We start from the raw sequence: 13,253 nt of genomic DNA, 5'->3' as shown, positions 1-13,253 counted from the left end.
ATTTTTATTAGTCATTGATATAATCAAATTTACTGAAAATTCAACCGTGATGTTGGAGGAGCTAGAGCAGCAGCAGTGATTGCAGACATTAGCGGCTGAAACAGTTCAAACATCACTGAATTTCAAAAATGGGGCATTTTCTAGCTGTTATGCAAGTCAGAGAGGTTGAGCTGAGCTTTGAGCGTCCTTCGGCTGCATCTCAGTACCTCACCAATCTCACTCCATGAACTCTGTGTCTTTCACATGTCTTTGTAGTCTCTACACAATAAATCTTACCAATGGGGATGACGACGCACACTTTCAGACAGTCTCTCTGCATTCTTGACCTGTGGTGAAATCCCTCCCTCATTCATGCCTTCATCACCCTCTGTATAATAAATACGTCATAGTTTATGTTGAGTTTTGAATTTAAATTTCAGATACTTATAATTCTTCATCATATTGAGAAATCTCTGATGTCATAGAGTCATACAACATTCATGTCTGAAACTGTAAAATATGAAGGATTGGGATTGTTAGCAGAAAGTAGTGCACATGCTTTGCAATGTGCAGCAAGCAGCTATCGGTATGATGAGGCAAAGGTTTACAACCCAGCTGGAAACTCAAACACGACTGATGAGGCACCTACTGTGAAAGCTTTATAAGTAGCAACTAATGGGTTTATTAATAAATAAATAAATAAATCGCAATTAAAAACATCTTTTGGGTTGACAGATTGTCTGTTTGGCTTGTGTTTAGCCTTTCTATTATGTAATAATACAGTTCTTATGTTTGTAATCCACTGATAAATAGTTATCGTGTTTCTTACTTTCTAATAAACCATCAAATCTTCAATTATAAATAAGTAAATAAAGATAAAATAAAGAGTTTTTATAATAACACATGCAGTGTGCAGTTGTAACTGTCACAACGTTAATCAATGGATTTTAGTCTAGATGGGAAGGGAAATGGTGCATAAACACCACTCAGATATCACAGATTTCACAGTTGGGCAATGCTAAATTTCTTTTTGATGGATTATTACTACTCAGTGCCTTATAAAGGACGCATTATTAGAAAGTAGTGCTGTATTTTGCCTTTTTTTGTTGTCTTTTGGGAACAATTTTGTACACAGAACAAGACCCACCATGAAGTGACAGTTCCTCGTTTTCCTGTTTAGTCCCACCACTTTTACTTGCAGGTTGCATTCATGTGTTTGGGTCACAAATGCGTGTGTAAAGTTAAGTACAGCAGCAGTGCAGCAGTACTGTCTGTATCTTAGGGTAAAGTTTCCTCTTGACGCCCTGGATGATAAAAATCCACTGCTCACATATTTCACCACTGCTGCTAAGTGGGTGATCTATCACGCCTGAGTTATGCAATATCACACACACACACACACACACACACACACACAGGCAGAAATCATAACAGTGATGGTGACGATGATGCAAGAGATAAAGGAACAGTCCGCGTATTACAGCATGGCAGCAGGCCGACAGGCGGTGACAGCCAGGAGAGAGAGAGATTATTGGAACACACACACACAATCTCTCCCTCACACACACATACAGGCACTCAGAAGGTGAGATATGTCTCCCAGCATAGAGATGTACTCTGCTGTAATCTCTTTGTCTACAAGATACACTTAGATGGATGGTTATGGGAGAGAGAGAGAGAGAGTGTGTTGCTGTGACAGTATGCCTTACGTCCCAGTCTTCAGTGTGGTAAACCCACTGCCGTATTTAATTCACATTTTACATGAGTGTAATATACAGTTATTGCATTTGTTTAACTTTATGTTTGCCATTTTTAATCTTTTTAAAGGACAGATTTGGATTCTTTAATACAATACTCACCTGCTTTGTACGTTGAAAACATTATTGATTGTAATCATGCCTCCTCTCCATAATGGTTGTGAATTGATTGGTGTAAAACGATGTGGTAGTACCTAAATAGACGACCGTATTTCTGTCCATGAAGGCTAATACTCTGTGACTCTATAGACTTTAACAGTGAAAGTCCAAGAAACATCTTTTGTTACAGTTCGACTTTTTGGGAAATAAGCTTATTTGCTTTCTTGCCACAAGTTAAACAAAAAGACTAGTATCATTCTCATGTCGGCATGGTAAATATGAAGCTACGGTTGGCTAGCTTAACCTAGCTGCAAACAGGGGGAAACAGCTAGCCTGGCTCTGTCCAAAGGAAACAAAATCCACCTGCCATCACCTCTAAAGCTCACCAATTAACACAATATTTCTCATTTGTTAAATCTGTACAAAAACTGACATTTCTGTGTTTGTACTAATTTAATTAATCAATTCTGGTCTTTATGCTAAGCTAAGCTAACTGGCTGCTGGCTCCAACTGCATATTTACTGTACAGACACAAGAGTGGTATCAATCTTCTCATCTCTCAGCAAGAAAAAGTTTAAGGTGACCTAAACCACTTCTGGACTCACACATATCAAGATCTTCTTTTAAAGGGGACCAATTGTGCTAATTTCCAGCTCTATTTTTTTTTTCTGGGACTCCACCAGAGTAGCTTTGCATGACACAGTTCAAAAAACTCCTTATTTATCTTATACTTATGCAGCCCCCCAGTTCAGCCTCTGTCTCTAACAGGCAGTTTTAGCACCTGTCTCTTTAAGTCCCCCCTCCTGATGAGCCCACTCTGTTCTGATTGGCCAGCTTTCTGGAAGCTGCTGAGGGGCAGCCATGGATGTATAAAGAGAACTGGATACAGCAGCGGTGGGGCCCCGTTCATTCCCATGAAAGTTGCTCAGTGGCGCATGAAGCCAGAAAAGTTCAACAACTTCCGCATTGCTTCCGCAACTGTGTTGCCCATAGAGCAAGCACAGTAGTGACTTTCACCGGCTGAGTCAGCTACTTCCAGTTTAGCCCTCCAGCTAACTTGAATGGGGATAGAACAATTCAATCGTGCGGCTCTTCTAGGCTTTTGAAATGTGATCAAACCAAATGGATCAAATTCTGATAGTTAGACAAATCATTTTGCAGGAGTTGTGAAGCTCAAAAAAAATTATCAGCTGATTTACAGACATCTCTTTCACAATGTAAGTCTACGGGAAAAAGTCTTTTTAGGCCAGTGTGCATCACATGACGTTGTAATTACGTGGTTTGGCCTCTATGTCAAATTTGCTTCAAAGCCTGGCGCTCTTCCTGTATCCAGTTCTCTTTATACATCCATCGGCAGCACTATCAGTCGTGTGAAGTGACTGCTGATGAAGCCCAACATTTCCTGATTTACTACTTTGTATTTAAAGTTTTTCAATGACTAAATAATTGGAGACTTTTATTGTGAAAAATTTGCGGGAAATGAAACGTGTTCATCAGAGCTTTGTTAGTGGTGCTAAGATATGAAGATATTTGGAGCTCTTTGTTCAGCGGATCAGTTAGAAATAATGCAGGGAAGAATAGTACAAGCAGAAACAGCCACAGTGATGATGATGTTTGATGAAGAGCTGCAGAAGACCAGTACACCTCCAACAAGTAAACTACTTATTTTACTTTGCTTTGCTGTGTACTGGAGTCATGAAAACAAAATGCCATAATATAAGCAGAGCAGTGAACTCACACACTGTGTGTGGAGCAGATGACCATATATAGAAATCCATCACAAGCTGACATCAGCTCGGGCTGAGAGTAGAAAAACTGTTGGAAACGGAATGTTCAGAGCAGAGTGAAGCCGGTGCCTTTTGCTCACAGGGATTACTTATACATACGTTTACCTCATTATGTGACACTTTGGCCACATTTAATATGAACATCTGACACTGTAACATTATATATATAACTGAAATTAAGGAAAAGCATATTCGGTCCCCCTTAAGTGACCAGCTCCTACTCAGGTTTAGTTCTGTTGGATCTCAGCTCTGTGTTTGACAGTGTTTCTCATTTTATTTTAGTTGAAAGTCTCAAACGGGAGATGGGAATCTCAGGATTCGTATTAAATTCATATGTTTAAAACTTTTCTGTTCTCATTATGCATTCAAGTTCATCAAAGGTACTTTAGATCAGCGTAGTTCCCGAGGGCCCTACTGGAGCCATTAATGTTTCCCATTTACATACTGCCACTCGGTCACATTATATGCAATATAGCTTTTCCTTTTTGTGCAACAATTCTTTTTGTAGTATCCTGCAACTTGAGTTTATCATTGCACTTTTAAAATCCTGTTATTATGTGAACTATCACAGATAAAATCAGAAACCTGCAAACTGTTACATGAGTTTGTCACATCTCACTCACTATCGCTGCCTGAGCCAACCAGAACTATCTATAGACTGCAGTTAGTACAAAACCCCACAGCCAGACTGATTCAGAATGAGGGAAAATGTCATTCCAGTTTTAGTTACAATATAATGTTTTAATGACAACTGAGCTGTCCTGTCTGAGGAAACTATGTTAGCCAGATCAACATCTTCTTTCACATTTTTTTCTTAAGCCATATTTGCTTTCATAATATGAAAGTATATGGAAATCATATACATACACAAAGGGAGCAGTAGTACCTTTGCTGACAGCTATGTTGACTTAAGAACTTCACCATATTGATAGATCCACATTCAGCTTCTTAAGTGAGCACAGTGTTTTATATCAGGATGTTTTCAAAGCACCACACAATAACTGACATGTGACATGTGTGGTAAAGAGAAAAAAGGATGTGTTTTATCCAAACTGTAATATTTTTGTCCTGAATTTTGTCTCCAATTTTGTGTGGTTTTGATCATGTGGCAGAATACCATGATTAGCTGATAGAGTAGTATTTGGGAAGTGGAGCTCAGCAGGGTTATTAAAATATGGATCAGGACCCAAAAATGGGTCACTGCTGTTTCTTAAGGATAAGGATTATTTTATTTCATTTTTTTTTTTTTGGCAATTTGAACAACAGACATGCATCAGCCAATACTCAGCCAACTGTGTATATATAATATAATAACTGGAATTATGCATAATCCCTTCCTAAATTATTAATTTGTTGTGTTAAAGATGTCAGTTTAACTGGATGTTATTTTTCTTTGAATAAGGGCTTGCATATGTTATTATTGTAATTATTATTATTATTACTACTATCAGAAATAAAGCAATTAGCCATAAAACTGTCTTGGATGTGTAGCCTAAAAAGCAAGTTACACACACACACACACACACACACACACACATACACACACACACACACACACACGCCTGTCACAGTGAGCCAGTCATCCTGTAATGGCTGCCACTGCTCATTGTTCACATCCTGCTTTGTCTTCAGCGCCATTTTGACTCCGCAGGAGGAGGAGTAGCTAGTTAGCATCATATCCACACACACTAATGGCAGGGAGCTAGCCATGCTAACTCACTCTCACTCAGCCTACTAGCCTAATACTGGGTGAGAAATAGCAATGCACGTCTTGAGTTGACTCCCACACTCACACACTATCAGTAGAATGTGAGATGTAGTAAAGTGTGGTCTCACGCTGCCAATAAAAGCCTGTAGCTGTTTAGCTCTGCTGTTCTCACACGGTGGTAGCTACTGATAGTAAACGGCCATGCTATGCTAACCATTAACTCAGAGGCACTCCTGCTTATGCAAAGCTAACATAATAGAGGTAAACACTGTGCACTCAGACTGTTATTCCTCGTTTTATCTGCCTGGGAAAATATCTCATACTCTCTCCAAGTCATTCCTTCAGGGTTATCTCTGTGTAAACACACATGAGCTGGACCATACTGGGCCATACTGGGCTTTATCAGGCTCTATTATGCTGTGAAAGTAGACGGCAGAGCATTTTCACCTGAAATCTGTTTTAAGTCAAAATTATGAGCCAGAATTAAAATATATATTAGAAGAAAAAAAAGTAATACAGCAATTCAATGATTTCATCATAGTAAAAATATGTAGGCCTATCTTAATAATTAGCTACAAAAGAAAATGTGAGGTTAATGTGAATAAAATATTTAGTAAATTATATAGAGCCTACAACTAAAACCATATTATTCACTATTATTAGTAACAGCGACCAGATAACTATACGTGACACTGTGTCTTCTTATAGGCCGTTGAACGCTCATTATGTTATAAATGTATTATAAAATTGCAATATAGGTATTATTAGTGTTAAAAGCATAAAAAACAAGTCCTGCATATGTCTTATAATTTTCCAGCACTCCATTAATTTATACAGGATGTAAAACAAAACGACATTGGCAACATCGTAAATGTTTGTGTTTTTATTATTATTATTATTATTCCACTATGAAAATATATGTACAATAAATAATTTGGATTTTCACTATTAAAGAATCTCAATAAATAAACTAGGGTCTAAAACTCGGATCATCAGCAGGGCTTCCCTCTCGTCTGGCCTCGTTCAGAGAGAGAATGAATTCATTCTTCAGTTCAGATTTTCTAAAAGCGGTCCAGCGATCTGCACCTAGACTCCGTGAACAGTTCCTGAGAAGTTATTAAGGATCCATGAAGCTGCACCAGAATGGACTATAGGAAATAAATCCACACATACTGATAACTGATCATTTTAAGAATAAAATAAAAAAACAAGAAAGGCAATAAATACCTGAAATTTGGACAAGGGAAGAGAAAAATCCACAACGTTTTGACCGTTGAAAAAAACTATTTCCCTTCGGTGTAATTTAAAAATAAAATCAACTGGAATTTTTTTATCATCTTAAACTACGTTATAGTCGCAAAATAAAACCAGCAAGAAGACGAAAAAATATATTTAAAAACGAACATAAAATTTTCATTCAGAAATATTTCAGGAATGTTGCCGAGAAGCTTTTATGCTTTTAAAACAGAGTCCTCGCCGAGTGCGTCTCCTCCGCTCGATTGTTCCTCCACACAGTCCCGTCCGTCCCTTCTTCATGTGGGTTTCATTTTTAATGTTGGATTTGTCTCTGAACGTGGCAGCTGACCTCAGAAGTTGAGGTGCTGGAGGTCTATGGTGCACAGTGTGCTTGTGAACAGGTCGAAGTCCTCCTCGGAGAAATCTACCGGGCTATCCAGAGAGCTCTGCAGACTGGGTGACAGGCAGGAGTCCCCGGCAAAGAAGGCCAGGTCTGGAAGCGCGGATGAGGAGGCGGCAGGAGGAGCACACGAGGAGGAGGAGGTGGAGGTGATGGAGGAGTCCCGCTGCTCAGAGTATGCCGGGTCGGACGCTGCTGCGGGCCCGACCTCGCTGAGCTGCATCAAGCCCGAGTTGTCAGCGGAGTTTGTCGCGGTGAACGCCGGCGGGGAGTGGTGGGTCGCAGCGGAGTCAGAGCAGCCAGATGTCCTTGGCAGCGGTGGGCGTTCAGGACAGCTCAAACGGCCGCCCTCCTCCGGCGTGGGCTGTGCATTGTCCCCGCTGTCATTAGTGTGGGCGGTGGGAGCTGCGGCCGAAGATGGATTGCTGCTCCCCGGCTCGCCCTCCGATGTAGCCTCTCCAGTGCCTGATGCTTCCAGCGGCTGGCTTGAGTACGGAGATGAGGCGTCGGCGCCTTCGAGCGGCTCAAAACCGCCCGGGTCGCTGGATTCGTGGCCTCCACCACCGTCCCGATGGTGCGTCTGGCGCTTGTGTTTCATCCGACGGTTCTGGAACCAAACTTTAACCTGCCGCTCGGTCAGATCCAAAAGGGCGGCGATCTCCACCCTCCTGGGCCGGCATAGGTACTTATTGAAGTGAAACTCCTTCTCCAGCTCCAGCAGCTGTGTGTTGGTGTAGGCGGTGCGCAGCCGGCGGGACCCGGCTCCTCCACCATCCAAAGCCGCCTGGCTTGGGTCTGCAGAGACACACACAGAGACATAAAGAAGGCAGATAAAGAGAAATTATCAGGAGGAATTATTGTGCAAAAATCGTTTGAAGTTATCCTCATTTTTTATTTTAATTTTACAATTCCTTTCAACTTCAAATTGCAATCTAGTTCAGGAGGCGCCTGTAAAACATCTACAATTTGATTGCGTTCAGGATTCCCAAAATAAGCTGTTTCAGCAGCGAGGAGAAATCCCCTCGGCTCTTCTGTCTGTAATAAAACAGTAATAAAACACAAAAAAGTCTCATAAAAAATACTCTTTCCAATTACAGCAGCAGCCAAAGCCATAACCGTAAGAGCGAACCAATCTGGTGCTGGTAACAAAAAAAAAAAAAAGAAAGGAAGAAAACCCAAACAAAGCGCTGATAAAGACAGATGATCATAATGTAAAAGTGAGTTCCCCTCTTCTGTAAAAATCTGCAGTGCAGCGTGCCTGCTGTGAGAGACTGCAGCATGTGATCAGAAAAATGCAAAGAGAGGAAAATAAATAAATCATGGGAAAGGGGGGAAATGCGCAAGGAAATGTGGGGATGTCGATGTGAAACGAATGTGGCTGTATCTGTCAAAAAACAGAACGAAAACCAAGAATAACTGAAACGTGAATGAGGTTAGAAAAGGCAGGAAATTGGAAGAGAAAGGAAGACAAGAAAACAAGAATTTCCATTTAAAATGAATGGGGATGGGATTCTGTGTGTGTGGAAAAGAGAAAAATAAGAGGGGGAATTTGAAAAAAAAAATGCATTGGCTGTAGTAGGAAGACACCCCTCCTTCCCCCCAAAAAGAAAAAAAAAATTACAGAGAGGATCTAAAACACAGAAAATGAGAATGTGTGCAGTTGGCATCCTGTGTGCATGTAGCCTATAGCTAACCCCAACCCCCACCCACTATATTTTGTCCGGTCTCTTTGCCTCGCCATTATATTTCCTACAACCATCCAATATGGCTACCATCTCCAGTTGTGTTATGAATATATAATACCAGGGCGATGCTGCTGCTGCTGCTGCTGCTGATATGAAATCACACCACCCAAAAAACAGAATGATACAGGCTGCAACAGCAATCATCTGCAGGATTGGTACATAAAAAAAGGCTGTGCGCGTTTACGCACGATAAATAATTCTATGGACAGAATGCATTTAGGAAATGATGGCTATAGATGTTGCAGAAATAACAGGATGCTGGCCTGCATTTAGTTGAAGCTGAATTCTAAATATTGATCCCTAGAATGACAGAGATGATGTATGCATATTTAAAAACATGATGAGTGAGTGTGCAAAACACTGCAGCATAATGCAGTGGTCTAGATATGGCTTCCCTGTTGACACAGCATCACAGCACTGCACAATACACACACACACACTGAGGATGTAAAAGACAATGACATCTAACCAAATCCGCTGTGTGTAATGAATGGAGGGTTATAACTGTGGTGGAGATAAAATGAAGATGCAAACAGAACATTAAAGAACAGACTGCACATCCCTCACACTCCCAACACACACACATACACACACACACACATACACACACACACTCTGGCTCCCGCATCCCCCAGCATACCGACCTGTGGGTGACTCGATGCCCGCCGAAGCGTACCCGGAGGCGGTCGGCGACGGGGAGGACGAGGCGGGGGGGATGATGGATCCGCCACCGCTGGAGCTGCTGCCAGGCTTGGGGCACTTCTTGGATGACTTCTTCTCCTTCATCCAGGGGAACTCGTGGGCCAGCGGACCGGCCGTGGTGGCCTTGGTGGCCGGGGCAGGGGCCTGGCCAGGCGGGCAGGGCTGCTGGGTGGTTCGGTGGTGCGTCTGGAGGCCATTGGTGGCGGAGGTCCTCCGGTTCTGCTGGCTCCTAGCAGCCGGTCTCGGCTGGCTGGCTGTGCAGGGGCTGAGGCTGGGGATGGTGTGCTCGAAGGGAGGCGGAATTACTGTCGACTCCTTGATTGATGAAGTTTGAAATGACTCCAGGACGGCGGGGAAGGACGTCAGACACTCTGCTAGGGACGGCTGGCTGTTTATAAAACCGATCTCCCTCTCAAATTCAAAATTCATAGCTCCCTCAAACCGGTTTCACCCTCAAACGGCGAGACCCCCGAACAATCCCTTCCCCAAAATAAAAAAAAAACAAAACACATACACACGCGCACGCACGCACACGCACACAACACAATATGGCTTCTTAAAAAAATAAAACGAAATGAAAAAACGCACGAGCATGCAGGCTCCCGACCGCAATGGCGTAAATGCGGTGGCTATATAATAATTGTGTATATTGGTGATATTACTAGCGTATGGGGACCTGGGTAGGCTAAACTGAAGAACTATGGGGCGAAATTGCAGCCAATTCCTGGTCATGTGACCCAGAACAGCCAATCGGGGGCCTGGGCCTGGCGGCGGCGATGGCTGTGGGAAGCAGCATTATTATTTTTCCACCAAATGCTGTGGCAAAGCGGGGCTCTATCACAGGATAGCTGCTATTGTTTTGTCCTAACGGGGGGTAAATTCTAGGGAGAAAAAACCTGAAGGCGGCCGGTCGCCATGTGCGCAGTGTGGGCGGCGGGTCGGCGCATCCCGGCCCGGTGTTACGCACAAACAATAGAGCATCTCTAGGACATTTTTCGGTCCTCTGGGTGATGTAATGACGGTTAACATGAGGAGAGCGTAGCTGGCCAGCACCGTTTACAATATGGCTTCTTCAGAGAGAAAAAAAAAATGTTTACAGCAACACTCAGCTCATTAATCTTATAAAGTGTGACAGAGGCTGAAAATCCCCAACTCAGACACAGAAAAAACTTGGAGAGTGTTTTAGATGGTGCAGCAGCTCAGGAGGAGAGGATGATGAAGATTTCTACTCAGCGGTAGTTGAAGATGAAGCAGATTGGCTCATAACAGAGCAGAGACAGAAACTTAGATTTAACTGTGAGAGGCAGAGAGGGGGGAGCCTGTTGGTGTGTAAGTTTCACATTTTTGTATTTAATAGACTTCCTCATGCATTTGGGATTATACTACTTTTAGAAATTGTTGTGTGTGTGTGTGTGTGTGTGTGTGTGTGTGTGTGTGTATGTGTGCGGGTTTGTAAGAGAGAGGGAGAAACTTAACATTTGTCTAAATATAATCTCATCCTAAAATAGTCTCTGCACACAGGCTACAAAATTCTTCTTGCAAGCTACCACGGTTCTCTCTCATCCTCTCTCTCTCTCTCTCTCTCTCTCTCCCTCTCTCTCTCCTGTGTGATGGGTGAGTGTTAAAAATGTTCGGTGTGTTTACGGAGAGAGAGAGAGTTCACAGCGAGGTCGCTCCGTGCAACTGGGGAAGGAAGGGAGAGCGCGCAGGCCTCCTGTTCCTCCTAATAGTAAAAATAATAATACAGCAGCAATAATATGAACGCTAATAGTAAGTGAGAGTGTGCTGAGTGGCCTTCAGACTCACCAGGACGCACATGGAGATTTTTTTTTATAAAGCTCAGGAACTCGGGAGTTTAGCAGAGGATATTTTGGGGAGGGCCCGAGGAGCCCCGAGTGGAAAAAAAAGAAGTGCGGTGATCAATCTTTCCCTCCCTGCAAAGAGCCTGACAGCAGCCCCTCTCTCTCCCTAAATAACCAGAAAACCTCCCATTTAACTCTCTCTATCTCTCTCCTTTTAGTTACTGTATTCCCCGTGTTTTATTTTATTTTTCTTTTTACAGCGCTTTTACGCACAGAACATACGCACACATGGAAACGCCAAACAGAAATAATCTATTCTATTGAAAAACGGCTCAGCTACCAGGAACAAATGGGTAGAAGCTATTTACGTCGTAAGCCCTTCTCCCTCTCTTTCCCATGCCATTTGGCTTCGCTCCTGGCTCTGAAAAAGAGGCAGAAAAGCAGAAATGTGTGTGTGGGAGTGAGGGCCATTGAACACTGCAGAAAGCGCAGGCAGTGAGTAGGCCGAGACTACAGGAACACACACACAAAACAAACCGAAACACAGCAGACACAAGCTGCCAACTGGACTCCAGCACCCTCCATACACTGCACCACGACGTCGAGGATTTTAAAAAAATATCTATTTATCTATATATCTATCTATATATATAGATAGATAGATATTGTACATTTCTGAAGAGTTTATTGGGAGTTTTTGTGGAGAGAAGAAACTATTTTTTTTCCTGTCAGCCAAACGTGGATTCGCCAGCTGAAGATATTTTTATTCTATTTTATTTTATTTAGCAGTGAATTATTTTGTTTTGGGGTTACTGATAATGGTATGATAAATTATTCCTTTTTCCTTTTAGCTAGTGCTTTTCATTCTATTTAATTCAAAATCTAATGAATAATTATTGATATTATACTATATTGCTATTTGAGACTTTTATTTGCCTTTTCCGATTAAAAAAAGAGTAAAAAAGACTACCCTGTAATAATAATAATAATGATAATAATAATAATAATATATTCATATTATTTACATTATTATAGGGGTTAGGTAAAGCTTGATAAAACAAGACTTCTGATCACAGCAGACAGATAAATTCTTTGGCAGATTTCAGCCGTATTAAATCTCAGTAAGAGTTTCCAGAGCAGAGTCTATATGTACCTGCTGTGAGTGTGTTCTACAGTAGCTCCACTGTTTTCAGCGGTGACAGCGTAGCTGAAGCCGAGCTCTCCGTCTGTTTTTATGAGGCAATAAATTAGATCCAATCCCTGCTTATTGGTGTTTTTATTGTCTGTTAGTCCAACGGAGATGTAAAGGGAAGTACGGCCATTATTTATGGGAGGCTGATTTATGTCCCAAGTTTTATGCTGCTTTCAGGCTCTCAGAGAGAGAGAGAGAGAGAGAGAGAGAGAGAGAGAGAGAGAGAGAGAGAGAGAGAGAGAGAGAGAGAGAGAGAGGTGGGGGTGGGTGGTGGTGGGGGGAGGTTGGAGACCACGTGAGCGGGCAATGGCGCAAGCCTCGGGGCTTTTTTTAGTTTTAAACATCAACACAAGTCACATAGCTATCAGGAGGATCAGTATGTGCTGGTGTGTATAAAAAGAGAGACGAGGACAGGAGAGAGCAAGAACGATGTAAAGAGAGAACATGTTAAGCTGAATTGTCTCAACTACTACTAATAAAAAGTCAAAATGAAAAAATCAGTTTTTCCATGATACAATACGATTACACCATACTGAAAAGAGTCATATGTCTGCTGGACTGTTTGGTCTCTGTAGCTCTGGTTTGGGATCATAAATTGGTCTCAGTAAATAAGTAAGTAAATAATCTCAACTCAACCTGTATCTTCCTCAAGCTTTCAGACCTTTAGTGATTTTATTTTATTTATTTATTTTTGTGGTCAAAACACTGCTGGGCTCAACATTAACAGTCAGACCTCCTGTTCCGCAGAACTGGCTCCAAAACTGGCTGCAAGTGTTTATGCAGTAGAAAACATTTTTCTTGTGAAACGTTCTGATTTTGGCTCTGAGTATGATTTTGTTCTAGAGG

General features: G+C 42.0%; 1 protein-coding gene across 1 annotated transcript; it reads right to left on the bottom strand.

Moving 5' to 3' along the window:
• Positions 1-6,198: 6,198 nt before the first annotated feature.
• On the bottom strand, positions 6,199-11,750 carry hoxb2a (homeobox B2a). The gene is made up of 2 exons (XM_044332644.1): positions 9,356-11,750; positions 6,199-7,761 (listed from the first exon to the last, which is right to left on the bottom strand). Exons 1-2 carry the CDS (start codon positions 9,840-9,842, stop codon positions 6,917-6,919), a joined length of 1,332 nt encoding a protein of 443 aa, XP_044188579.1. The 5' UTR covers positions 9,843-11,750; the 3' UTR covers positions 6,199-6,916.
• Positions 11,751-13,253: the final 1,503 nt, after the last annotated feature.

The sequence above is a fragment of the Thunnus albacares genome, chromosome 17 (genome assembly GCF_914725855.1).
Source record: "Thunnus albacares chromosome 17, fThuAlb1.1, whole genome shotgun sequence".
NCBI classification, from domain to species: Eukaryota; Metazoa; Chordata; class Actinopteri; order Scombriformes; family Scombridae; genus Thunnus; species Thunnus albacares.
This window is presented reverse-complemented; position numbering and strand designations above follow the sequence as displayed.